General features: G+C 32.4%; 1 protein-coding gene across 2 annotated transcripts in view; it reads left to right on the top strand.

Moving 5' to 3' along the window:
- LOC142435557 (lysine-specific demethylase 6A-like) overlaps positions 1 to 23,685 on the top strand; it is a 163,039-nt gene that overhangs the window by 96,554 nt on the left and 42,800 nt on the right. The window contains exons 12-22 of one of the 2 annotated variants that reach the window (XM_075539784.1): positions 409 to 628; positions 1,135 to 1,269; positions 1,734 to 1,889; positions 2,385 to 2,477; positions 3,670 to 3,771; positions 12,265 to 13,040; positions 15,880 to 16,009; positions 18,495 to 18,600; positions 19,725 to 19,930; positions 23,426 to 23,490; positions 23,579 to 23,653. In XM_075539784.1, coding sequence (XP_075395899.1) covers positions 409 to 628; positions 1,135 to 1,269; positions 1,734 to 1,889; positions 2,385 to 2,477; positions 3,670 to 3,771; positions 12,265 to 13,040; positions 15,880 to 16,009; positions 18,495 to 18,600; positions 19,725 to 19,930; positions 23,426 to 23,490; positions 23,579 to 23,653 — 2,064 coding nt within the window. The remainder of the gene's footprint in view (positions 1 to 408; positions 629 to 1,134; positions 1,270 to 1,733; positions 1,890 to 2,384; positions 2,478 to 3,669; positions 3,772 to 12,264; positions 13,041 to 15,879; positions 16,010 to 18,494; positions 18,601 to 19,724; positions 19,931 to 23,425; positions 23,491 to 23,578; positions 23,654 to 23,685) is intronic. The other variant, XM_075539785.1, reaches the window with a different exon arrangement.

Genomic DNA, 23,685 nt, shown 5'->3' with positions numbered 1-23,685 from the left:
CAGAAATATTATATTAAGGATTACACCCCCACTCCAATTAAGGCAATGTACTTTCTCATTTTTCAAGGATAGCAAAGGATAGATTGAAACTTTCATTTTTAAACTATATCCCATTCACCATAAAGTTCAGATCTTGTCCCTTCATAATATTTTTATCCTATATTTTCAAAACTGAAAGAACCTTTAAAATGTACCTGATTTGTATTCCTGGAGGATGTGAAAACTACCATTTTCATGTGGTATAAATTGAAGAATATAGGTTATTATTTCAAAAGTTTAAATATTTATGGAATATATCCATAGAAATAGTAACTTCACTTTTTTGTAGCATTATATTTAGTCATCCTTACTTTTTGTTAACATACTAGTATTGAGAAATCATTTTAAAATATGTATTTCTCTTCTCAGTGTGCTGTATCAGCAGCAAAATCAGCCTATGGATGCTTTACAGGCCTATATTTGTGCTGTACAATTGGATCATGGACATGCTGTGGCATGGATGGATCTAGGTACACTCTATGAATCTTGCAACCAACCTCAGGATGCCATTAAATGCTACTTAAATGCAACCAGAAGCAAATGTTGTAGTAATATCTCTGCACTTGCATCAAGAATTAAGTATTTACAGGTAAATTCTCAAAACAATTTTTTTTAAGCACAAATTTTTTGGTTAATCAAAAGCAAATGAAGGTGGTTGGAAATTTGTACTAGATGTGTTTTGATATTAAAAATTTTGTTATGTTTCCATGTATGTTCACTTTTATTTTACTTTTTTATAGAAAATATACTGTACTTAGAAAATGTTCTTTTTCACATTTTTTATAGATGCTTATTTATATAATTTTCTATTTACTATCCACATTTTTAGGTTGTTGATTTTAGAGATAAAGTGTCACTGTTTTTCTACTTTTGCTATAAATGTAGTGAGATTATACATAAGAATGTAAGTCTTCATTTTTAAGTATGTGGTATCAGGGAGTGAGTTGCATTTTCATTTGCATATTGCTAAACCCCCAAATTTGGAATCTATTTTCTTTATAAAATAAATAGCTGTAGCATTGAGTAAGATTTAATAGACATGCTCTTACTCAAGTAGGCTTGTGTTAAATTTGCTTTCTACATAATTTTTCCTAGGCTCAGTTGTGTAACCTTCCACAAAGTAGTCAACAGAATAAAACTAAATTACTTCCTAGTATTGAGGAGGCATGGAGCCTACCAATCCCCGCAGAGCTTACCTCCAGGCAGGGTGCCATGAACACAGCACAGCAGGTGAGAAGTTGGGTTGTATTTTGTAGTTACCCAGCTTTTAAGGGTTCTTTTCGATCTGTAGTGGTCAAGCTTATTTTATCAAGTGTAGGATTGATTTTTATCAGTTAAAAAGTCTTTTGATATTAAGTGCAAAGACATTGTAGATTAAAACAAAATCCATCGCATATCAAAAAAACTTTATAACAATTTAAAATCTTTGTATAGTCTCATGATTTTAAAAGCAATTTTAAAAATAAAAACTCCACAATTATTTAATAAATAAAAAAATGAGAAAGAAACAAAAGAAAACCTAGTTATTTTCAAAGAAAGTACACAATTCCCCATTGTAATGCTATTTACTTTGGTATTCATGTAATCAGTGATGTCCCACATGGCCTTTGAATTATTCATTTTATAGCTTATAATTTGAAGTAACATTAAAATATTTAGAATCTTATTTTTGTTCTTGCTTCTGTTATTCTTAGGCTTGCAGACCTCATCATGTAAATACTGAATCTGCACTAGGACTCAATCAAACACCAATTTCTCAACAATCTTTGCCTTTACACTTGATTACTTCTAAACAAGTAGATGGCCTGTCTAGTTCTGCGAAGAGGAAAAGAACTTCTAGTCCCATAAAGGTATATATATATACACATTTATATGTATATATACTATTAAAGAAAATATCCCAATAAAATTTTTAGTTTGTATGTTATCTATACTGGGCACCAGGAGATGAAAACATCTTTTAGTTAATTTTCTTTTGTATGTATCACAATTTTTGTGTCTGTTAACTCTAAAATGTAAGAGTAAATTTATGTTCTTCCATTATACTTATTTCCTTGCTTTTATGTTCACAATATACTTTTCATCATCGCTTTCTAGTGTGATACAGAGAAATTGGTCTTGGTTAGGTGTTTGGTGTGTTATTTAGGTATCATCCATTTGGATATTTTAAAGAACCAAAATTTATACATTTGATTTTGCATGAGAAATTTATTTTTAATGATATAAAAATGTATTTGTTTTTTGCTAGCAAATACTAAATATATGTTAATTTGAACACAGTAGTCATTGTTACTATATGAATTTAACCAAATACATTTGAATTTTTAAAAATCAATTTTCTTTAGAATAGTTCTGATAACTGGAATAGTGGCCATGTTTCACATTCTTCAGCTCAGTCACAAGTTTATCCTTGGAGTTTGACACCACATAAATTACAGGTATGAAATACTCCTATTTTTTTTCCTTCTCTATTTTAAAAAAATCTTCTATGAACAACCCATATATATATATTTGTTTTATTGGGGGTTCGTACAATGCTGCTCTCAATCCATACATACATACATCGTGTCCTGCACATTTGTTGCCAGTCATTCTCAAAACATTTGTTTTCTACTTGAGCTCTTTTTATCAGCTCCTCATTTTTTCCCCTTCCCTCCCAGCTCTCCCTTCTTTTTCTATTTTGCAGTAGCAATCTTTCAACTTGTTTTTACAAGTTCCTCAGATTAAATATCAGTAAACTAACATTGTATGTACATAAATAAAATGAGTCCATATCCCATATTTATTAAAGTATTAGAGGTCTTGATTAATAATCTCTATGTTAGTAGACTAGAGAAACAAAGCCAGGAAGACACTCATGTGTGTTTAAAACAAACCCCACCACCCCGCAAAAAAGGTAAAAAGAAACAGCCCAACCTAGGTCAAGTCTATAAATTCGATATTAGCCCTTATGCCCATTACCAGTCTATAAATTCTTATTCAGACTCATGCAACCATACTGAATGCAGAAAGAAAGCTGACAGGCCAGTGGGTGGAAAGTCTTGTGGATCAAGTGGCAGTGGAAGCTTTTCAGTGCTTTTGTGGGTCTCCATATGGCTCTTCCAGCCCCAGGACTCTGGTTCCATAAGGGGTTTCCTTGTGCTACGGCACCCTTTGTTGAGAGATTATGTAAATGCTACACCAACTTTCTATATCTAGTGATTGCTTATGGATGAGAGAGTTTACCGTTCTCCCACATAGGACCTAGTGGATTTGAATAAATGAATAACTTAATTTTGTATTTGATAATTTGCACAGTGCATATATTATTTAATCAGACCTTTATTTCTAATGTTTATATTTACTACAGTGATGCTTTAAATTTTGTACAATATATTTGTACTTCACCGTGACATTCTATTGTGTTTGCAATATATTAATTCAAGTACATATAATGAACTTCTTTTACTCAGAGGAGGTTGCTTGATGTTTTTCACCTGCTTTAATTTCTTAGTTAATTTTAAATTGATTACTCTGGCCCAGAAATCATACTTTTGAACTTAAGTTCTGAGTTTATTCTTTGTTTTTCATGGAGGTTAGATATATAAATTTATTAGATTTAACCTTGTGTATTTTTTTTCATCTTACTAGCACTTGGAACATCTACGTGCAAACAGAGATAATTTAAATTCAGCACAGAAGCTGACACTGGAACAGTTGGAGAGTCATTTTATCTTAATGCAACAACTTCAAGTATGTACAGCGTCATTACTTTGAAAACATTTACTATTATATTGAATTTTTTCCTGATAATAACTATAAAGTATATTAATGTTTACATATAATTCTACTGATTAGAATTTATTTTTTCTTTCTATATTCTAGTAACAGAGAGTTTATGGTTCTTTTAAAGGAATATAAGTAAAAACACTTGGTATCTTACTAGTTGCACATGATTTCATGTATATTTTCAGGGTTTACTGTTATATATATTTAACCAAGTTTCTTGAACTAGGGAGGGAATGTTTTAATGGTTTGGTTTGAAGAATTTGTTTTATGCTTAGAATAGAAATTTAAAATCCTATAAATTTTTATAGGTAAAGACCTATAAAAACAATAATGTATTATTGTATGTTAATTTTAACCATTTTCTTTCATAATTATCATAATTTAATAGGTTCTCTAATTATAAAGTGTACATTTTTACTTTATCCTAAATTATATCTATAAATATCTATTTTCGATATAATTTTAAAATTTAAAGATATTAATGTTTGATACAATTCATTATTCTATCACTCATTTTCAGAATCACACAAGTAGACTTTCTTTTTCTTTTTGAAGATGAGGGAGATAGAAATTGCTCACTTACAATCTACTGGTATTCCTATTGGTTCATCATTGCCTACAAACTCTATTTCTTGCCAGCTGCCACGTGCTGCCCTAATAGAATACCTAGTGTCTCTCAACTTGGAGTTCGCCTGGCTTGTCCTGAGCAGCCTTTGTTAAGTGGAACATTTTCTGCAGGCTATTTACCTTTTGGCACATAAAAATGCTAGGGAGTTCAGACAGTATTTTGAAGGACAATAATTATATAACAAAAATGGAAGTAATGGAAATGTGCCTTACCTACAGCCAAACATACTCACTCTACCTCATTACTGCACAAACTTCATCGGCAACCTAGAGGAGCCATGGAGAAAACAACTAACTGACTCTGCTCAGGTTATAGAAGGATTAGCGGCTTTGTTGGCTTATCTTTCAATCACTACTATATCTTCATTGATTTCTATTTTGAGAAGAAAAGGCAATTAATGTGGAAAAACTTGAAAAAAATAATTAAATGACAACTGTATCATGTAGTATTGTAACTTAAACTATGAGTATTTTATTTATTTTTGTTTTATTGAGTATTTTATTATCCATTGGAAGATTATGATTATCACAATAACATGAAATATACAAAGGAAAATGAAAAATAATTATTGTATAAGAATTTCTGAAAATACTATTGCACTTTATTAAAACATCATCTGGACATTTAAAAATAGTTGCAATGCCTATCTAGATAAGATATGTGAGATAAACAATCTGGAGGAGACAACAGTGGGATCAATGATTTTGGAGGAGGGTGGGACCTAGGACAGAGGGAAAGGAGGGAGAAAGGAAATGGGTGTTAACAAACCAAGGGACAAACAAAGAACAAGTGATCTAAAATCAGTGGTGAGGAGAGTATAGGAGTACTGGTAGGCCTTGATCAAATGTATGATAGTGGGACCAGAGGAAATAAAAAGGAAATAGAGGAAAGAACTAGGAGGCATAGAACACTTATAGAGGTCTAAATACAGGCATGTACAGATGTAAATACATTTATATTTGATAATTGGGAAACAGATCTATGTACATATAATTATAGGTTTAGTATTAAGGGACCAGATGGACATTGGGTCTCTACTCAAGTGCTTCATCAATGCAAGAACACTATGTTCTGTTAAAGGCTTGAAGATAAACAAGCATCTGTCTAGCAACAAAGCCCACATGGAAGAAGTATACTAGCTTGTGTGATTGTGAGGTGTCAATAGGATCAGGTATCAAGCATCAAAGATCCAGAACAAAAAAATCATATCATTGTGAATGAGGGGAAGTGAAGAATGGAGACCCAAAGCCCATCCGTAGGCAATTGGACATCCCCTTACAGAAGGATTGCAGGGAGGAAACAAGCCAGCCAAGTTGCAGTACAGCACTGACAAAACATACAACATTCCTTTTGTTCTTTAATGTGCTCTCCCCACCACTAACATGATCCTAATTCTACTTTACAATTTAAACTAGACCAGAGCATGTACACAGATCCAAATAAGAGCCGGAAACACAGGGAATCCAGGACAGAAAAAACTGCTCACGATCAATATTGAGAGTAGACATACTAGTATGGCTATCACTCCCTCTCAGGGGCATGTAGTTGTACAAACCCCTAATAAAATGATTTTTTTTTAAAAAAGAATCACACCCCCCTAAGAGAATCAAACTGGTACTATTGACTTAAAAAAAAACCCTACAGATTTTTATTATCAGCAGACATACATTGTTTTCCTTTAGGGTCAGTAATATGCCACATATAAAGGATTAATTTTTCTGAGGAGGTAGAAACAGTAAAATTTTTAACATTGATTATATTGATAAATGGCAAACACGAAGTGTAAGCTTTTGGTACCTAGAAGGCCCAAGATGTCAGACCCTCTGAAAATTGGAGAATTTTATAAAGTGGAAGTAGAAAAATGAGTAGTATAATTTATAATTAGGGTGAAATGTGATGCCATTTGAAGAACATTATTTATTTTAAGAGTAAATTATTGAAGACTTTAATCTGCAGAAATATTTTTCAAAGCAGTGTGCCATATTCACTCAAGTATTGCTTTTTAAAATTTTCAGTTTTTACTTCCATGTAAAAACCGTGTGGTTTTTAAAAATTTACTTTTATTGAGCAGAAATGCACACAACAAATCTTTACTACATTAAAGCCAATTATTCAGTTAAAGCATTCATTCCTAAACATGGATTAGTACTACATCTATTTATAAAATGTTATTATCTCAGAAAGAACTCCCTACTCTTTAGGAAGTTATTTCCGATGCTGTCTCCCATCCAATGTATCATTCTCTATAGATTTATTTATTTTGGATAGTTTAATATAAAGTCATCCAATATTCTGTTTTTGTGTTTAGCTTCTTTCATCTACCATGAATCTGGACTTATGTCTGAAAAGTATATTTGTTTATTATTTTACCTGTTGAGTACTTGGATGAGTTGTTTCTAATATTGATACTTTTGAAAATAAAATATTTGGTAAATAAAATATTTAGTAAAATAATTTGTATAGATTTTTTTCTCCCCTCCCCTGTATAGATTTTTAAATATTTGTTTTCAACTACTTTTTTCCCCAGCATCGTGGGTAGGATATATATTGAGGTATGATATTACTGAGCCAAGGCATTTCTGTTTAAGTTCTTGGCAAAATGCAAACAAATTTTTACATCAGCATTTCTTCCAGCAATATATTATGGTTTCTATATGTACAGATCCTCGCTAAGATTGATTATCATTCTCTCTATATTTAAAAAATTTAGTATGTGAGTATTAGGTTGTATTTCACTTTGGTTCTTAAGTATGTGTCTTTAAAGACCAAAATTTGGGGGCATACAAGGAGATATCCCTTTGCCCCCCTAAAATCCAGAATTTTACCCCCCAAATTAAGAATTAAATTAACAAAAAAAATCAACATTATCACCTCCAAAGCACTCTTCCTTTCTCAATATATTTGCCAAATCTGCTATTCTATTCTTGGAAACTTATTACAAATTCATCTGTTTGGATGGCGGAAAGCATTGTTTTCTTTACTTCTACTCTTCCCTCGAATCACTGACCTTTCATGTCCCTCTTCATTCACCAAAACAAAAAGAAGTCACATAGAGCAGGGTCAAGTGTGTATGGGACAACAAAGGGATGCTATTTTTTTGCAAAAACTGGTGCACTAAGATGGCTTGTGTGATCAGGTGCATTGTGTGGTGGCAGAATAACTTAAGATATGTCAATAAAAATATTACAATAAATTTGAAACAATGGAAAAAGTGCATACACAGGGACTTTCAAATATTCATTGAAATCATAATAAAAGTAAGAGAATTTTTAAAAAGAAATCATTTCTTATATATAATTTCATATTATTGGTAAATGAGATTATTGTGCTATTGTTGTTTGCTCCTTTTTAGTTACCTCTTTGAATCATGAACCTACAAATAATAGGGTAGTGATACAATGATAGACATTTTTTCCTAATCGCTTTACTGATCCCTCTCAGTGGAGTTGCTTATGACGTTAATTGCTGGGGATTAATTGCTGGGGATTAACCGTGGACCTTATAAAAAACGGAACTGCATTTTAGATTTAAAGTTTTTCCTAAGACTAATCTTAAAGTTGTTTTTGGAATTTTGTCATTGTTGAACCATCTCTGACAGAGCGGTAGATTTATTCTTTCTCAGTTATTTGTTGATCATTTTGTTTATTCTATTGAATCAACTCTATGGCAACTAACTAAGAGTCATTGCACTATAATTCAAACACATTGATTTTACTTTTGCCTCCTTTTTCAGTGTATAATTTTCAGATGCATTTGAGGTGATTGAAAATACCATGGCTTGAGTCAAGCTCACCTTCTCTTCAAAGTTGTATTCTTGTTTTTCTACACTTTAAAGAAGTAATTTGCAGCATATTTACCCAGGATAACGCATAATTCTATTTGAACATGGATTCAAATAATGCAAAATCCTTGACAGCTTCAATCTTTTCTTGCTTACCTGTTAATCCAGTTTAGAGGATTTTGGTCGTCTTTACATTCACTTGTAAAACATACTGAGGGCTGCAATCCTTGATCTTCAGTCAAAGTGCTTTAAGCCTTCCTCACTTTCAGCAAGTAAAGTGTGTCATCTGTATATCATGGGTTGTTAATAAGCCTGCCTTCAATCTCAATTTTCTACTCTATATAAACCAGCTGATATGATTATTTGTTCAGATATGCAGATTAAATAAGTGCGGTGAAAGAATACAGCCCTGACAATATTGACCAAATGGTAGCAGACTTTTTGTAACATTGGTTAAGAATAATTTTATTTTTATTCCTTTAAATTCACTATTTTTAGGTGTAAAAATAAATGAAGTGGAGGTGATATCTGTGTCTGACCTTCTCCAGATATGATAGATGACGGAAAATTAAATTCCACTCAAGCAACACCTAAAACCAATTTCTTTTCTTTTTTTTAAAGATCATTTAAAAAATCATTTTACTGGGGGGCCTGAAGCCATTATCTATGAGGCTAAATCAGATATACCCCTTCCTTCATCCTTTATCCACCCACCAGTTATCTCCCAAACACTCTGTTTCTAAATTTAGGCTCAATTAAGTGGCCACACAAAACTCACTGGCAATACTCAAGAAAGTTAATAGGTAACAATTGTGTGTAATTATCAGCATACAGTTCTAACTTAGAACAGTTTCTTACGTAGCTTTCCCTGGCAGTGTTACAAAAATTTCTTAAAGCTGCCAATAAATACTCAAGGACATGCCTCCACCACGGTCTTCAGCCAAATGCACTCAGCTCTAGTCTGTAGGCCAGCAAGTTTAGCTCTTCAATTTGAGTGTCCAGAGGGCACTCCTCTCCACAGCCCAAACAAACCCCGGGCCCAAAGTTTCCAGCTTTACTTGTTTTGTGAAGCCCACCACTTCATCTTATTTTCGGACTACTAGTTTTGCTATTGCTGTTCATCTCTCAAATGAGGTTCAGTGTGCAGAGATCTAGGGCCCAAAGGAAGAGTCCCACTCCTGACTCTACTCTCCTGACTACTCTCCTGTGTAGTGAGATGTCCTCTTCCTGCTGTTGAGATGACTGATTATGTAACCAACAAATATGGCAATCTAGGATCCTTTGTGGCATAGTGGATTATTAGTTAGTCATCCTATACAGACAACACAGCCTTTGTTGGTCAAAGTGAGGAAGCCTTGAAATATTTGCTGATGAAGATTAAGTACTGCAGTCTTAGTACAGATTATATAAAGAAAACCAGTCCACCACTGCACAAAGAGGTAAACATGAATGCAGAAAAGATTGAGGTTGTCAAGGCAAACAGAAGAAAAGTTGATGCATGTAAATGATGGTGCTGGAGAAAAATATTAAAGGTATTATGGACTGCCCAAAGAACGAACAATTCTGTTTTGGAAGAAGAAAATACATACTACAGTTCTATGCTTATATGATTCTAGTTGTAATAAGCTGATAGGAAACTGTTTTAAAATCTATTGAATTTGCTTTCGGTGAGTACTGTGAATATGTGGTTTTATTGATACCTGTCTTCCATATTTTATTTTAAAAATCACTGGTTTATGATAGCACTTTTTCTTTTGTATAATAGTCAACTTGTTTTCGACATTTAGTTTTATTCTTTAACTTTTAGCGGTTTAGCTGTTATTTATAATTTATTTTGTACTTTAAAAGTTAGCTTTCCTTTCTTATTTTGGTATATAGCAATAATTTAATCAACATGGGGGTTTCTTTCATCCCTTCCCCCTACCCCAACCAATTTTTCTGTTCATTTTGTTGCTTATCTAATGTTTTTGGTTATAGTATTTTGAAGATTTTATTGTAGCACTTGTTTTCTGAGTTTTTCTTATTATTCGTAATAGAATTATTCCTTAATTCTATATTCTTTATTTCCTTTGTGCATTGTATTTGTGTGTTGTTGAACTGATAGCAACTTTATTTAGTGTCGATAGAGCGGACCTGAAACATAGTTTTCTATTGGGATTGAAATAAAACTCATTTCTTACCAGCTAAGCATCTTCTGGCCCATATAACTTTTCTCTTGTTTCCTATTGAGCTTAGTGTGAATTGAGAAAGATAATAAAAATTTCTGCCAGTTCTCAAAGTGGCCTTGTTTTTCTTGTCCTTTAAGATCTAGCTAAAAGCAGAATTCTTTAATGTACAGCTACAGAAACAATGTAGATACAATTTTAATGTCTGCCTTTTATATAAAACTGTATTCCAAAAGATTTTGCTATTTAATGGATGAATTTTTCATTCTCCATTTCTATATTTTTTAATGTTTAAATATTGACTCATGTTTGTTTTTAGTTTGTGAACTTTTTTTACATAACTAAAGAATTCTAACTCAATTTCTGTGTTTGCTTTTATATTTTAAATCATTTAAAACAAATTTCACTCCTTTGTACTGTCTTTTATGTATTATTTTAAGGTGCCCGGTGTCTTAATTTTAAAATCAAACCAGTTTTCATGTAGTAAACTCTTTATTAAATGATGTCAGAGTAGGATGGTGGCTGATTTTTCTGAATTTCTCTGACAGGACTTTTATTTAACATCTTTGAGTGGATTATCTTAGATCTTTCAATTAGTTGTCAAATTTGTAAATAAATACAAAGTATTAAAAACTAAAAACCATGTTTGGTCAGGTATTTTAAACATTAGAGCTTGTTATCAAAAGCATGTTGAATAATTTTAATTAGATAGTTGCATTGTCTTTGCATATGACTTATGAGCCTAAACTTTAAGATCTTATTAACGATGAATCTTTAAATGCTTTTTGTTTTTTAGGTGAAGGTTAGACTAGCATCTTCATGTTACCATTCAATAGTTTCTACACAAATTATTTTTCTTCACTATTTGTGAACATTAATATTTTCAAACAGGTGATTTTGTTATTAGTGGCAAATTCAAATTAAGTTAAAGCAAAAAGAAGATGGATTTTGCTACTGCAGATTACTAAATCTCTTGCAGTTATTCTGAAATGTTTTATTGGGTCAAAGGTTTGTAATAATTTTGGAAAGCATCATAGTTTTATTTGTAATAATTATAGTAGTTTAGAAACTCTTAAATTTGTTTTTCAGTGTTTCCATATAATTTTTATAAAGTAACTTCCTTTGAGACACATGTGTTTATTGTGGAAAACTGCCCCCTAAACTTTTAACTATACTAGTATTTTCTCCTGATTACATAATTTTAGAATAAGTGCTGTTTACTTACAAGTCATTAAAAACAATGCACTTTGAACATCATGTAAGAAGGGGAGATTTATAGGAGGTATTTCTGGAAATACTTTTCAAAGATTTAATAGTTTTGCTTTTGTTTGAGGGTAATTATGCTAACATTTAAATTATAGGTTTAATAATAATTTTATAGTTTAATAAGCTTTCTCTATACAACTTAAATAAGGTAAGACATTCATGGGACTTATTTTTGTTAATGGTTTATATTGGTTTTTATTACATGTGTGCTTATTCATCTACAAATTTAGAATTATATTTCTTGTCATTAAGATATGTATCAGAATTAAACTGTTTAAATTTATCAAAGTTATAGGTCAGAAATTCTTTCCCCCTAATAAACAAATGATATAAAGTTTAGCAGGGCAGAAAATTTTCTCACAAAATAGTTATTATTCTGTTAAGTATATTCTTTTTTAATGACTGCAGTTTAATTATATAATTAGATGTTTACATTTGCTTGCCTTTTAAAATAATTTTATACTATTATCTGGACAGATTTTATTTTAAAGGTTTTCAGAATTTTTCATAAAGTATTCATTTCCACATTTATATGAACATTTTGAGCAACCTCATATTTGCTAGCTGGCTACTAATAATATTGTATTAAAGTTAATATCCCCTTTTTTAAATTTCAGGGGCATCATAAATGTCAGACTTCACATTTTGGAAGCCCTAATTGTGAACAACGTCTCTTTTCTACTGAATCTTCCCAGTATCTACAAACAGTTGATACTGATCCTCAGAATCAGAATGGACATACGGTTGTGCCTATGATTTCAGTAACACAGGGGGCTGCTGTTAATCTTCTTTCCTCGAATATTGCTACCTCATATGGACAACAAGGAATAACCTTTACCAAAGAAAACAAGCATTCTGGAAATACATCTTTGGTGACTGAAATAAACAGACACGCTGAAAAGATACTTAATGGTTCTGCTATTGTTAAGGGCCTTTCTAATCATCTCGACCAGATGACAGCAGATGCTATTTCTAGTCCTGATCCTGTTGATTTTACATCATCAAATTTGTTAAATTTAGACAATCTTCAGCACTCTGCCTTGCTGATTAGAAAATCTAGTGACAGTGTGAATAGTGAAACTTATAACAAAGTCATTAACTTCCACCCAACTACTAATACAAAGACCGAAAACTCTGATGCCTCTTCATCATCTTCAGCCATCTCCACAATATCTTCTCCAAATCTCACTGAGCAGGCATCTAAACACAAAGTTACCAGCCTTAACAGTCCTCACATTATGTTAAACACAGATAATGGAGATGAACTTGAAGACACAGAAAGCTCCAGAAAAACAGACTTGCCTCTAGTTAATTACAAACCCAATTCTCAGATCATACCATCATTATCTGTGTCTATATACCCCAGCTCAGCAGAAGTTCTGAAAGCTTTCAGGTTAGTGTGGGAAACTTTCTTTTAAAAAAAAAAATTTTTATTGGTGCCTCATACAACTCTTAACCACAACCCACACATACATCCATTGTATATCAAGCACATTGGTACATTTGTTGCCCTCATTATTCTCAAAATATTTGCTTTCTACTTAAGCCCTTGGTTTCAGGGGAAACTTACATACAAAGAAAAAATAGTTAATTACTGGCTCGATTAGAAAACTTAAATATAACTTCACCTTTTAAAAAATAGGAAATATGTAAAAGATAATGTCATGCATATAAAATAGCAATTTAGTAAGAAATACCCTTGTGCTTGAATATTGTTTTTAAAATTTAACAAGTGTCGAAGAAGAAAAGGACTTCTATAACGTGCTTATTAAGAGTCCTTTTTCAGTGTTAGCTTTCTTTTCTTACTTTCTAGCATGTCAGTTTTCATGTTACTTACTTTACTCTAAGAATTGAAATAGAACAAGGTTAAATCACAGTTGATAGAAAATATCAGGGATTGAAAATGCATACTATTTGTCCTTTCTCAATAAAGAAGAGTCGAAGAATTTGAAACTTAATCTTTATTTGAATATAGTAGGGTTTTGTTTTTATTCCATTTTTCTATGGATTTAAAAACATCTCAAGATATAATTCATATGCTGTTCAAGTCACCTATTTAAATTCATTTTTTGTTTCTAGCATATTGCCCAATATTTGCATTTATAGTCAATATTAGAAACACAACATATAGATTCCTGAATACTTTTATGGTATGTTTTTAATTTTTTAATAAACACATACATATTATTTGCATAATTAAAATACAATTAGAGAATTATTTTTGTTTAGAACCCTTATAGAAGGAACTGGTATCCTCAAAATGTTATCAACCACTGTGACTGCATGTGTTATTAAAACACTAAAAAATTTTTACAACTCAGGTATGTGTATTTAGTATTTTTGGAATAAAACTTCACAAGTTAAATAAATCTCCTCTTTGTGCCCTTTCAGAAGACTTGGTGGACTAGGACATAGGAATTAATATGTATCTACTCGTGTATAAGCCAAGTTTTTCAGCACATTTTTGTTCGGCTTATACAGGGGTCAATGGTACCCCAGGGAGGTGTAATATCTCGCGGGTGATTTCTATTCCTCTGCTATTCATTCAAAGCCCCGCTGACACTGAAGGGCTTTGAATGTTTTTTATTCACATCTAACCATTCAGAGCCGTCCTATGACATGGACAGCTCCAATTCGCAGAAGCACCCATTGTGATTCACTTACTCCTCCATCCTCCCATACGTGTGAAACCTTAATTACATATTATTACTATTTTGTATCTTACACTGTCCATTTTCTCCCTTCACCCACATTTCTGTTACTCATCTCCTGAAGGAGGGGGTGCTATAGATCCAACCTGTATTTCAAATCTTGATGGGTTCCCCTTTCTCACCAACTGACTATCCCCCTCACTGACTAATCTTGCTTCTCCCCATGATATTGCTACTCCCACTATTGTACCTGAGGGGTTGACCTGTCCTGAATTATCTGTGTTCAGAGCTCTTATCTGTACCAGCGTGTGTTCTCCAGTCTAGCCTGATATGTACGTTAGAACTAGGTCATTGGGGCGGGGCGAAGCATTGAGGAATGCTAGAGAAATGATTTGTTGGTGCTATACTGCTCCTTTGTTGAATCATCCCTTCCTTATAACTCTTCTGTGGGAGGATATCCAGTTGTCTACAGATGGGCTTTGTGTCTCCACCCCATGTTCAAATCAATATGTGGTTTTTTTGGATCAGATCTTCTTAAATTGAAAATCTATTTCATATTTCTTTGTATGCTGATACCAGGTATGTTGTTCATAAAGGTGAAGTCAGGTAAACAAAATTTGGTAAAAGCAGGGCTTGGAATACCCTGCTCAATTAAAAAAATAGAGTAAATTATCTCAATTGAAAAAATAAAGTAAATGTATTTCTTCTTTAAACACTAATTATAGTTTTTAAAACCTTGAACACAATAGTAGCAATGTCTACTGTGAAGGGTAGCTATACATGTTACATGAATCAAGCTCCATTACAAATCTATCACAGTAATCATCTTTGCCATTGTCATCTTCACATTTTCCTTTTAGTACAATTATTGGTTTACTAGAAAATTTGTGTTTGACATCACTAATGATATAAGGATGTTTTTTGTACAATTAATTATATATTAAACAGAATATTATAAATTGCTGATGTATTACCTGTTAATATGGATATGTCTGGAGACTGAAGTGAACAGCTGTACTATCAAAACCAGTGGTTCTCAACTTTCCTAATGCTGCGACCCATTAATACAATTCCTCATGTTGTGACCCCCCCCAATCAAAAAATTATATTTTGCTGCTACTTCATAACTTTCATTTTGCTTCTGTTATGACTTGGACGGCCCCTGTGAAAGGGTTGTTTGACCCCGAAAGGAGTTGGCACCCACAGGTTGAGAACTGCTGATCTAAACTTTTATGAGGTTAGGAATCCCTAATAGTTATAAAAAGATGGGCTGATTTACCTAACACGTCTATTAGTAACTAAATTTATAGTTACTTAACCAGAAACTACTTTTCTAAGGGTAGGTCCAAGAGTTTTGAGTCTAGGGTTCTAGTTCATAACATGCAAACATGTTTGATGAAATACATGAAATAAAAAGTTCATATTTGTAGATATACTGAATATATCTAAGTTTTCTTAATGGAAATCAAACTGAGTTGAACAACTGTATACAATTAGCTATAAATAGTGCTTAATAGTACTTAAGGTCTTCCAAAATTTGATGTAAATATACTGCTAATGCATTTGTATCTTTTTTTAAAGGAATCTTGGTAAAAATGGCTTATCTAACAGTACAGTTTTGTTGGATAAATGTCCACCTCCAAGACCACCATCTTCACCAAATCCTCCTTTACCAAAGGACAAGCTGAATCCTCCCACACCTAGTATTTATGTGAGTCCCATTTGACTAAGTAGAAATGAGTCAGTATTTGAATTTGTGTTCTTTTAGCAGATTTGTTTTCAGTTAATCCTACTCCTCTCTTAATTTACAATAACTTTTGACACAATAGTTTTAGAAAGCAGGTGATGACAAACGCTTTCAAACAAAAGCTAAGTATTACACATCCTCTGTTTTTATAAAGAAAATTTTAATATCTCAAAGCTATGCTCATTTACAGATAGTCTCTGTCAATGTTTTTCACCACATGGTGAATTTTTAGTAACTCCAACAAAGAACCTTTGTCCATTGTCTGAACATTTGTTTGTTATTTGGGTGTTTTTTGAAGATAATTTTTAAATGTCTTCTGAATTATTAAATGTGTTTAGGGAAGAGAGTGGAAAGAGCCTTTTTTCTTTATAATTTTTTAGTAATTAAAGATCTAAAGCTACATCTGACTGCTATTTTTTAAAACTTAAAATGTATTTGATTGGTTTCCAAAAAGAATGAATGTTCTAGTTTACTTAAAAAAAGAAAAGATTAGGCTATTTTATTGAATTGTTAACTCTTTTAGTTTGTCAAATTGTAGTGGGTTGCATAATGCTGTGATTCTGGAAGCTTTTCATTAGTATTTCAAATATTAGGAAGCTGACAATTCATCTAACTGAAGATTTTTACTCTTTATTACCTTTACATTAGCAAGCATGGTATCTTCCTACTGGGACTGGTTCTCATGATAATATAAGTAACAATTAACTCTTATGATAACAGAGTATGTAAGACTAAGTCTCACCAACCTTGATTATAAGGAGGATTCTGGAAGTACTTTAATATTCTTACTCCAAGACAGATTAGTTTGTTCTTAATAGTTCAAGGCTCTTTTAATATTCCTTTTAAATAACATAATTCTGATGCATCAATTCTTCTGTGGTCTTCCTTAATCATCGGCCAACTTTAAAATGCATACTAAGGCAATTAGAAAACAAAGTTTGTTACAACTTAAATCCTCAAAAAAGTCTAAGTAGATTGGTCAATACATTGCCCCATTTAACTTTTTGGCTGATGCGTACATGATTGTGGATCCAACTAAAATGGAATTCGTGACTGTTTTCCATGTCATGTTGTTTATTGGTCCTGTTTGAAGGTTTTAGTTTTTTTCACACAGAATTTTAATCTATGCTACAGGCTTTAATTAAAATTTGACCTTTACTAAGGGTTTTAAGTCATCTTTGTTTTTGTAAACATAGTTGTGCATCAGCATCTCCCAAGTTACTAAGGATGACCCTTGTTCAATCTTGAGGCCACATATTTCTTCAGGTAGTTCAGGTTTTTAGATTATTTGATCAACATATAGATTGAATATGTATTATGAAAAGGTATAGCTTTGACACACACCTTCTCTTAGAATGACTGCTATTTAATCTGCATCCAGTTACCCCATATTGTGCAAAATCCAATGGATTAGTCTCTGGAAACTTTAATATTAGCTGCAAAATATTATCTGATATAATTCCAGAAGATGATCCCCTCAGTTTGGCAACCATTCATTATTCATTGCAAGCTGGGTAATAGATACCAGTTAGAGTTGGAGGAAATATAGCCAAATGCTTAGAAGACTTGGTCTTATGTACTTTGGAAGGTCTACTGCCAAAAGGACATCATCCTGTGTAACAAAAAATAACAACCATAAAACCTACCTGCCCTTGAGTCAGTACTGACCAATAATGACTCCCTTGTGGGTTTCTAAGACTGTAACTGTTTATAGCCCAACACATTAATCATGATGCTACCAGGGTTCCTGGTGTGTAAAATAAAAGGTCCACAAAAAAGAGGAAACTCCTTCATGAATAAGATCGACAAAATTGTCACCATAGCCCAAGACCAGGAAGTATTTACTTGCATTGATGGTTGCTCATTTACATCAAACAACAATAATTTTATTAAGTGTAATGTTAATAAAGACAGTAAAATAATTTAATACCTATAAAAAAGTGCTTTGCCTAATTTTTTGCAAGATCTTAATTTAAACCTTTTATCAAAATAATTATTACATAACTTACTTTTCAAGAGATGCCTTTCAAATAAATGTTTAGGTCTTTAAACTTAAGCATAAATTAAAATTTCTCCTGTGTTTACTGAGCTTTCATTTATGATCTTTAAAATAGCTTGATACTATATTTTAATAAAATTCACCTCTTTTATGATATAATGCACAAATACTTGGAAATTCCTGATTTACACCATTTAAATATGTTGTGAAAAATAATATTTTGATATAAGATTTCTACCATTCAAAATTGATGAAATCTAAAATGTTTCTTTAAAGAAAACAGCATTACTACCTCATGTTAATTTCACAAAAAGTAGTGGTAATACAGCAAGAGAAGTGGTTACAATGCTTTACAAATTTTTAAACATCAGCTTAATAAAAATAAATTTATATTTTCAGTTTGTCATTTACGCCTTTTTTGAAATCTAACAATACATTTCACTTTTACAGTTGGAAAATAAACGTGATGCTTTCTTTCCTCCGTTACATCAGTTTTGTACAAATCCAAACAACCCTGTGACATTAATACGTGGCCTTGCTGGAGCTCTTAAGTTAGGTAAGCTTTTAAAATATGTTCAGCAATGTCACTTGGAATGACATTGAGTGGAATGTGGTTGAATAAGGATGTTTTTTTGACTGTTAACTTTTACAATACTATGGAATCCATTGTTAATTTTTTTCTATTTTTTAAACTATTTTTTATGCTTTCCTATTATATGTGTACTCTTTTGTTCCATATCAGTTTACTCTCTTTTTTTCCTTTTTTTTAAAACCTTTTATTAGGGACTCATACAACTCTTAACATAATCCATGCATATACATACATCAATTGTATAAAGCACATCTGTACATTCTTTGCCCTATTCATTTTCAAAGCATTTGCTCTCCACTTACGCCCTTTGCATCAGGTCCTCTGTTTTGTTATCTAAATATACTTCATTTGGCAATACATGAGAGTGATACTGATTCTTGGTTGTTTTATATTTTACTTGTTACTTATTCAAGTTTAAATAGGTTTTATCTATAAATAACATGAAAGAAGCCTCATGGTGCAATGGTTATATGTTACTTGACTTCTAACCAAAAAGTTAGCCTTTAGAAGGCAATAGCTGCTTTAGGGAAGAAAAGACTTGCCCATTTGCTTCTCCAAAAATTACTATATACTATAGAAATCCCTATGGGGTCTAAAAACTTTAAGATAACTTTGAGGCCCAGCCCTCAAGTGTGGCATAATGACAGTCCAGCAATTCAGAAGATTTAGTAGTACAATTTTCCCTACTTAATTTGGGAGAGCCGATTCGATTTCTAGCCAGTTTACTTCTTCAGAATCACAAACAATTTGTGAATGTTGGTTTACATATTGTAGTGATGCTGGACAGACAACGACATACTTCCTAAAATCAACCAGTTAATCACAATAGCCTTATTCACAACTTAACATAAGAATGGTGCAGCTCTTGGAAGTATTTTGTTTTCTTGCATATATAGTCATGGTGAGTAGGGGTTGATTAATTAGAAGTCAACAACAACAAAAAATGCAAACTATTAGCACATGACTTAGAGCATTCTTAGAATAGTGCTGTTTTAGCTCCATAAATTTTTGTTCCATTTCTTTAAAACGTTTGAAATAATAATGGCACATGCAATGTTGCTTATTAACAAACTTGTTTGTTTATGAAGACCTTGGGCTTTTTTCTACCAAAACCTTGGTAGAAGCTAACAATGAACATGTGGTAGAAGTAAGGACGCAGTTGTTGCAACCAGCAGATGAAAACTGGGATCCCACTGGAACAAAGAAAATTTGGCATTATGAAAGTAGTAGATCTCAAACTACCATTGCTAAGTATGCACAGTACCAAGCTTCCTCTTTCCAGGAATCATTGAGAGTAAGTATTTCCTTCAGATTATTTTGGAGCTTTAAAATTGCCTATTAGGATTTTATAACTTTAGTTTTTATAATCATAAGTTTTATATTCATTAGCCTTTATACAGTTTTATAAACTATATAAAATATATCCTTAATATTTACGTAAAAACAAAGTATTTTATATTCACTCTTAATTTACGAGCTTACATATGAAAATTTTTAAGCTCTTAAACTAAATGTATGTATATAGAAGTAAATTTACTCTGATAAGTTGTTCTTATTTAACAAGGTAATTCTCATCACCTATGTATTATATTTAAATATTCTAATATTTCTTAGTTCCTAATCAATAACTTGATTATAGACATTTTAATATGTATGACTACTACATAATTATTTACATTTTCATAATGACATACTGTTGACTCATCTTAGGAGTTTATTGGGTACTTGGATATCTTTAGAGAGCCCTAGCAGTACACTGCTGCTTAAAGCACACAGCTGCTAACCATCTGCTCCACTAGTTTTGGTTTAGAGTATCTTTGGAGAAATCCTTATTATCCATTTATTTGTTTGTTTGTTTGTTTATCCTCTTGTTACTGAGTTTTAAGACTTTTTATTTGTTCTCCCTACAAGTCCCCTTATAAGGTTCATTAATATACAAATATTTTCTCTTCTTCTCGGTGTTTTCTTTTTCATTTTCTTGATGCCTGGTCATTGAACCATGGACTATTTTCAAAACAAACTTGGGGTTTTGACTACTAAGTTGCCCTGAGGTTCAGGAAATCATCATTTTGATGATAACTGAAAGATTGGCACTTCATAATTACCAAATCCCTGAGTATGTGGGAATAAAAGGAAAGTGGAACCAGAACATGGATTTCAGTTAACAGGTTTTATTAGAGTTAACCACTAGCCTCTGTGTTTAGATTGGTTTAAGAGTAAAGGGGTGTCTGGTTGGCCAACCGGACACTCCCTTACTGAAGGTTTGTGGGAGGAGATGAGCCAGTCAGGGTGCATGGTAGCAACGATGAAACATAACTTTCTTCTAGTTCTTAAATGCTTCCTCCCCCCCACTATCATGATCCCAATTCTAACTTTCAAATCTGGCTAGACCAGAAGATGTACATTGGTACAGATAGCAACTGGAAACACAGGAAATCCAGGATAGATGACTCCTTCAGGACAGTGGTGAGAGTATGCCTGGAGGGTGGAGAGAATGTGGGGTAGAAAGGGGGAACTGATTATAAGAATCTACGTATAGCCTCCTCCCTGGGGGAAGGACAGCAAAGAAGGCAGGGGGAGATGTCGAACAGTGTAACATATGACAAAATAATAATAATATATGAATGATGAAGGGTTCCTGAGGTAGCGGGTAATGGGGCGGGAGGGGGAAATGAGCAGCAGATATTAAGGTCTCAAGTAGAAGGCAAATGTTTTGAGAATGATGATGGCAATAATGTACATATGTTCTTGACACAATGGATGTATGTATGGATTGTGATGAAAATGGTATAAGCCCCCAATAAAATGATTTTTTTTTAAAAAAAGAGTAAGGGTAAATGTGAGAGGAGATTGGAAAACAGAGGGAAAGAATAGCCAATATAATAAAGGGAGAGCTAAATAGAGAAAGAGACAGAGAGATGGACCTGTGGCCACATTAATGAATAAACGATCATGTCTAAAAGGAGCCCGCGCTTCCCCACATTGGCTGGCTGTGGCACCAGCAGACCAATGAAGAAAGGGAGATTTTTTTCTGTGAGACATCTTGAGAAGTCAAGGTTTTATTTTATGCTAGGGTGGGGCTGGAAAAGGGTCTTATGCTAGGTTGGGGATGGAAAAGGGTCAGAGATGCTGGCTGTGGCTGAGAACCCTAGTGTTACTGCTTGACCCTTTTGGAATCTGTTGAAATTGATTCACTGGCCTCAAATAATACGACAACAATCATTTGCTTTTTTTCTTTCATTACTTTTGCTTTTTATATCATGAATTTCATTGTTTAATTCAAGACATGAAGATTTGCCTTTTAAAAATAACTTGACTATTATATTTGTGTGTATTATTCATATACATACAAATGAATTATTCATTACTTCAAAAAAATCCATCTTCCACCAATTCTTAATTATTTTAATACCTTGGATATTATACAAAGAAAAGCATAATCAGAAAAAGAATCTTAACCTCTCTCCTGAAATCTTGTTCACATACGTATAAATAGAAGTTGAATGATAAATGACCAATTTAATGAACAGACAACTTTTTTTTCAAAACAGTTGAATGGCATTTTGCCCAATAGTTCAATCATGATGTGAATAGTTATATAGTCTCTAACACCCCACTCTACCCCCAAACTCTTATTTAATCTTTAATACTGGACTTTAACCCAGTCTGGCATAGCCACTTAGGCAAAGGAGGCACAAACCTTAATTTATGTAGTTTGTGGTCCATCACAATAATTAGAAAAGATACAAATTGTATTTTCAAGCCCTGGAATGAGAAAGTCTGAAGAGGTTACTGGAGTAGTGAAGGATTCAGGAAACTAATGTATGAAGAGATTAGCTTATTGTCAGCACTGGAAAACCATCCATTTTCAAAGTATGCTTTGAAACAACTCCTTGAAAAATATTCTTCAGCTTAGTCACCTTCTGTAGCAAAAGGCTTCAAGCTTTTTTATGCACTCACATGATTTTAATAAGAACTAAATCAGTTTATCTCCAGTTTTACTTAAAGACACATATGAGAATGAATTTTGTCAAAACTTGGTTATTGCCCCTAAGTGTATATATGGGAATATATAAACATAAGAAAAATTTTATATACACAAAATCTAAACAAGTTTTGCTGTAAAATAATAAAAACCCTTATAAATTTCAAAATCTAAATTGTGTCTTGGTATATTCTTTTTATGTAGGCCTCTATACACTTATGAAAGATGTGTCTTCACATTTTTAATTACACCCTGTCAAAATAGCAGTTTTTGTGTACTCCACGGACTTAAACATATTCTTTTGATATATTCTTTGAAATTGGGCAATAGAATTATTTGAAGAGGCCACATCAGGATTGAGTCATAGCTGGGTGAAATTTCCCAATAAATTTCTTTTTATAAAATTTTACTACTTTTTGTTATTCTCTCCCCCACCTTGCATATTCTTACAGTTTTTACTTCATGCCTCCTCTGCTTCTTATTTATTTTTGTGGGGCAGGAGGGTGTTTTTCAGATTACTTTGACATTTTAAATGAAATCCATTTAGCATGAGACTGTTTTTCCCCCTTATAAATTGGCCTAGTTCTTGACTATAATTAATTATGTAGCTGATGGATATCTCTTGAATAGTATTCTATTAGGCTTTAGCTTTTAATGAGACTCTCTTATTGTGGTCTAGGAAGATATTTTATTAGGGAAATACCTTTAGAAAATTGAGTACATGGCAATATTTTATCCAGGTATATTATGGAACCATGGCCCTACACAATTCTAAACAGCAATATATTTTGCTTAAAATTATAGGAAGAAAATGAAAAAAAGATTCATCATAAAGACTATTCAGATAATGAATCTACATCTTCAGATAAGTAAGAAAATTTTAGTGATTTCTCACTATTTAAACTAAAAGGTGAATATTAAAATTTTTTCTACCCCCCCCCGCCTTTCTTTTTTAAGTTCTAGGAGGAAAAGGAAAGTACCTTTTAAAACCATAAAATTTGGAACCAACATTGACCTCTCTGATAACAAAAAGTAAGTCCCTCTCTATTATTCTATGAACTCAA

This window comes from Tenrec ecaudatus, chromosome Y (genome assembly GCF_050624435.1).
Source record: "Tenrec ecaudatus isolate mTenEca1 chromosome Y, mTenEca1.hap1, whole genome shotgun sequence".
NCBI classification, from domain to species: Eukaryota; Metazoa; Chordata; class Mammalia; order Afrosoricida; family Tenrecidae; genus Tenrec; species Tenrec ecaudatus.
The sequence above is the reverse complement of the archived record's forward strand: the minus strand, read 5'-3'. Positions and strand labels throughout refer to the sequence as shown.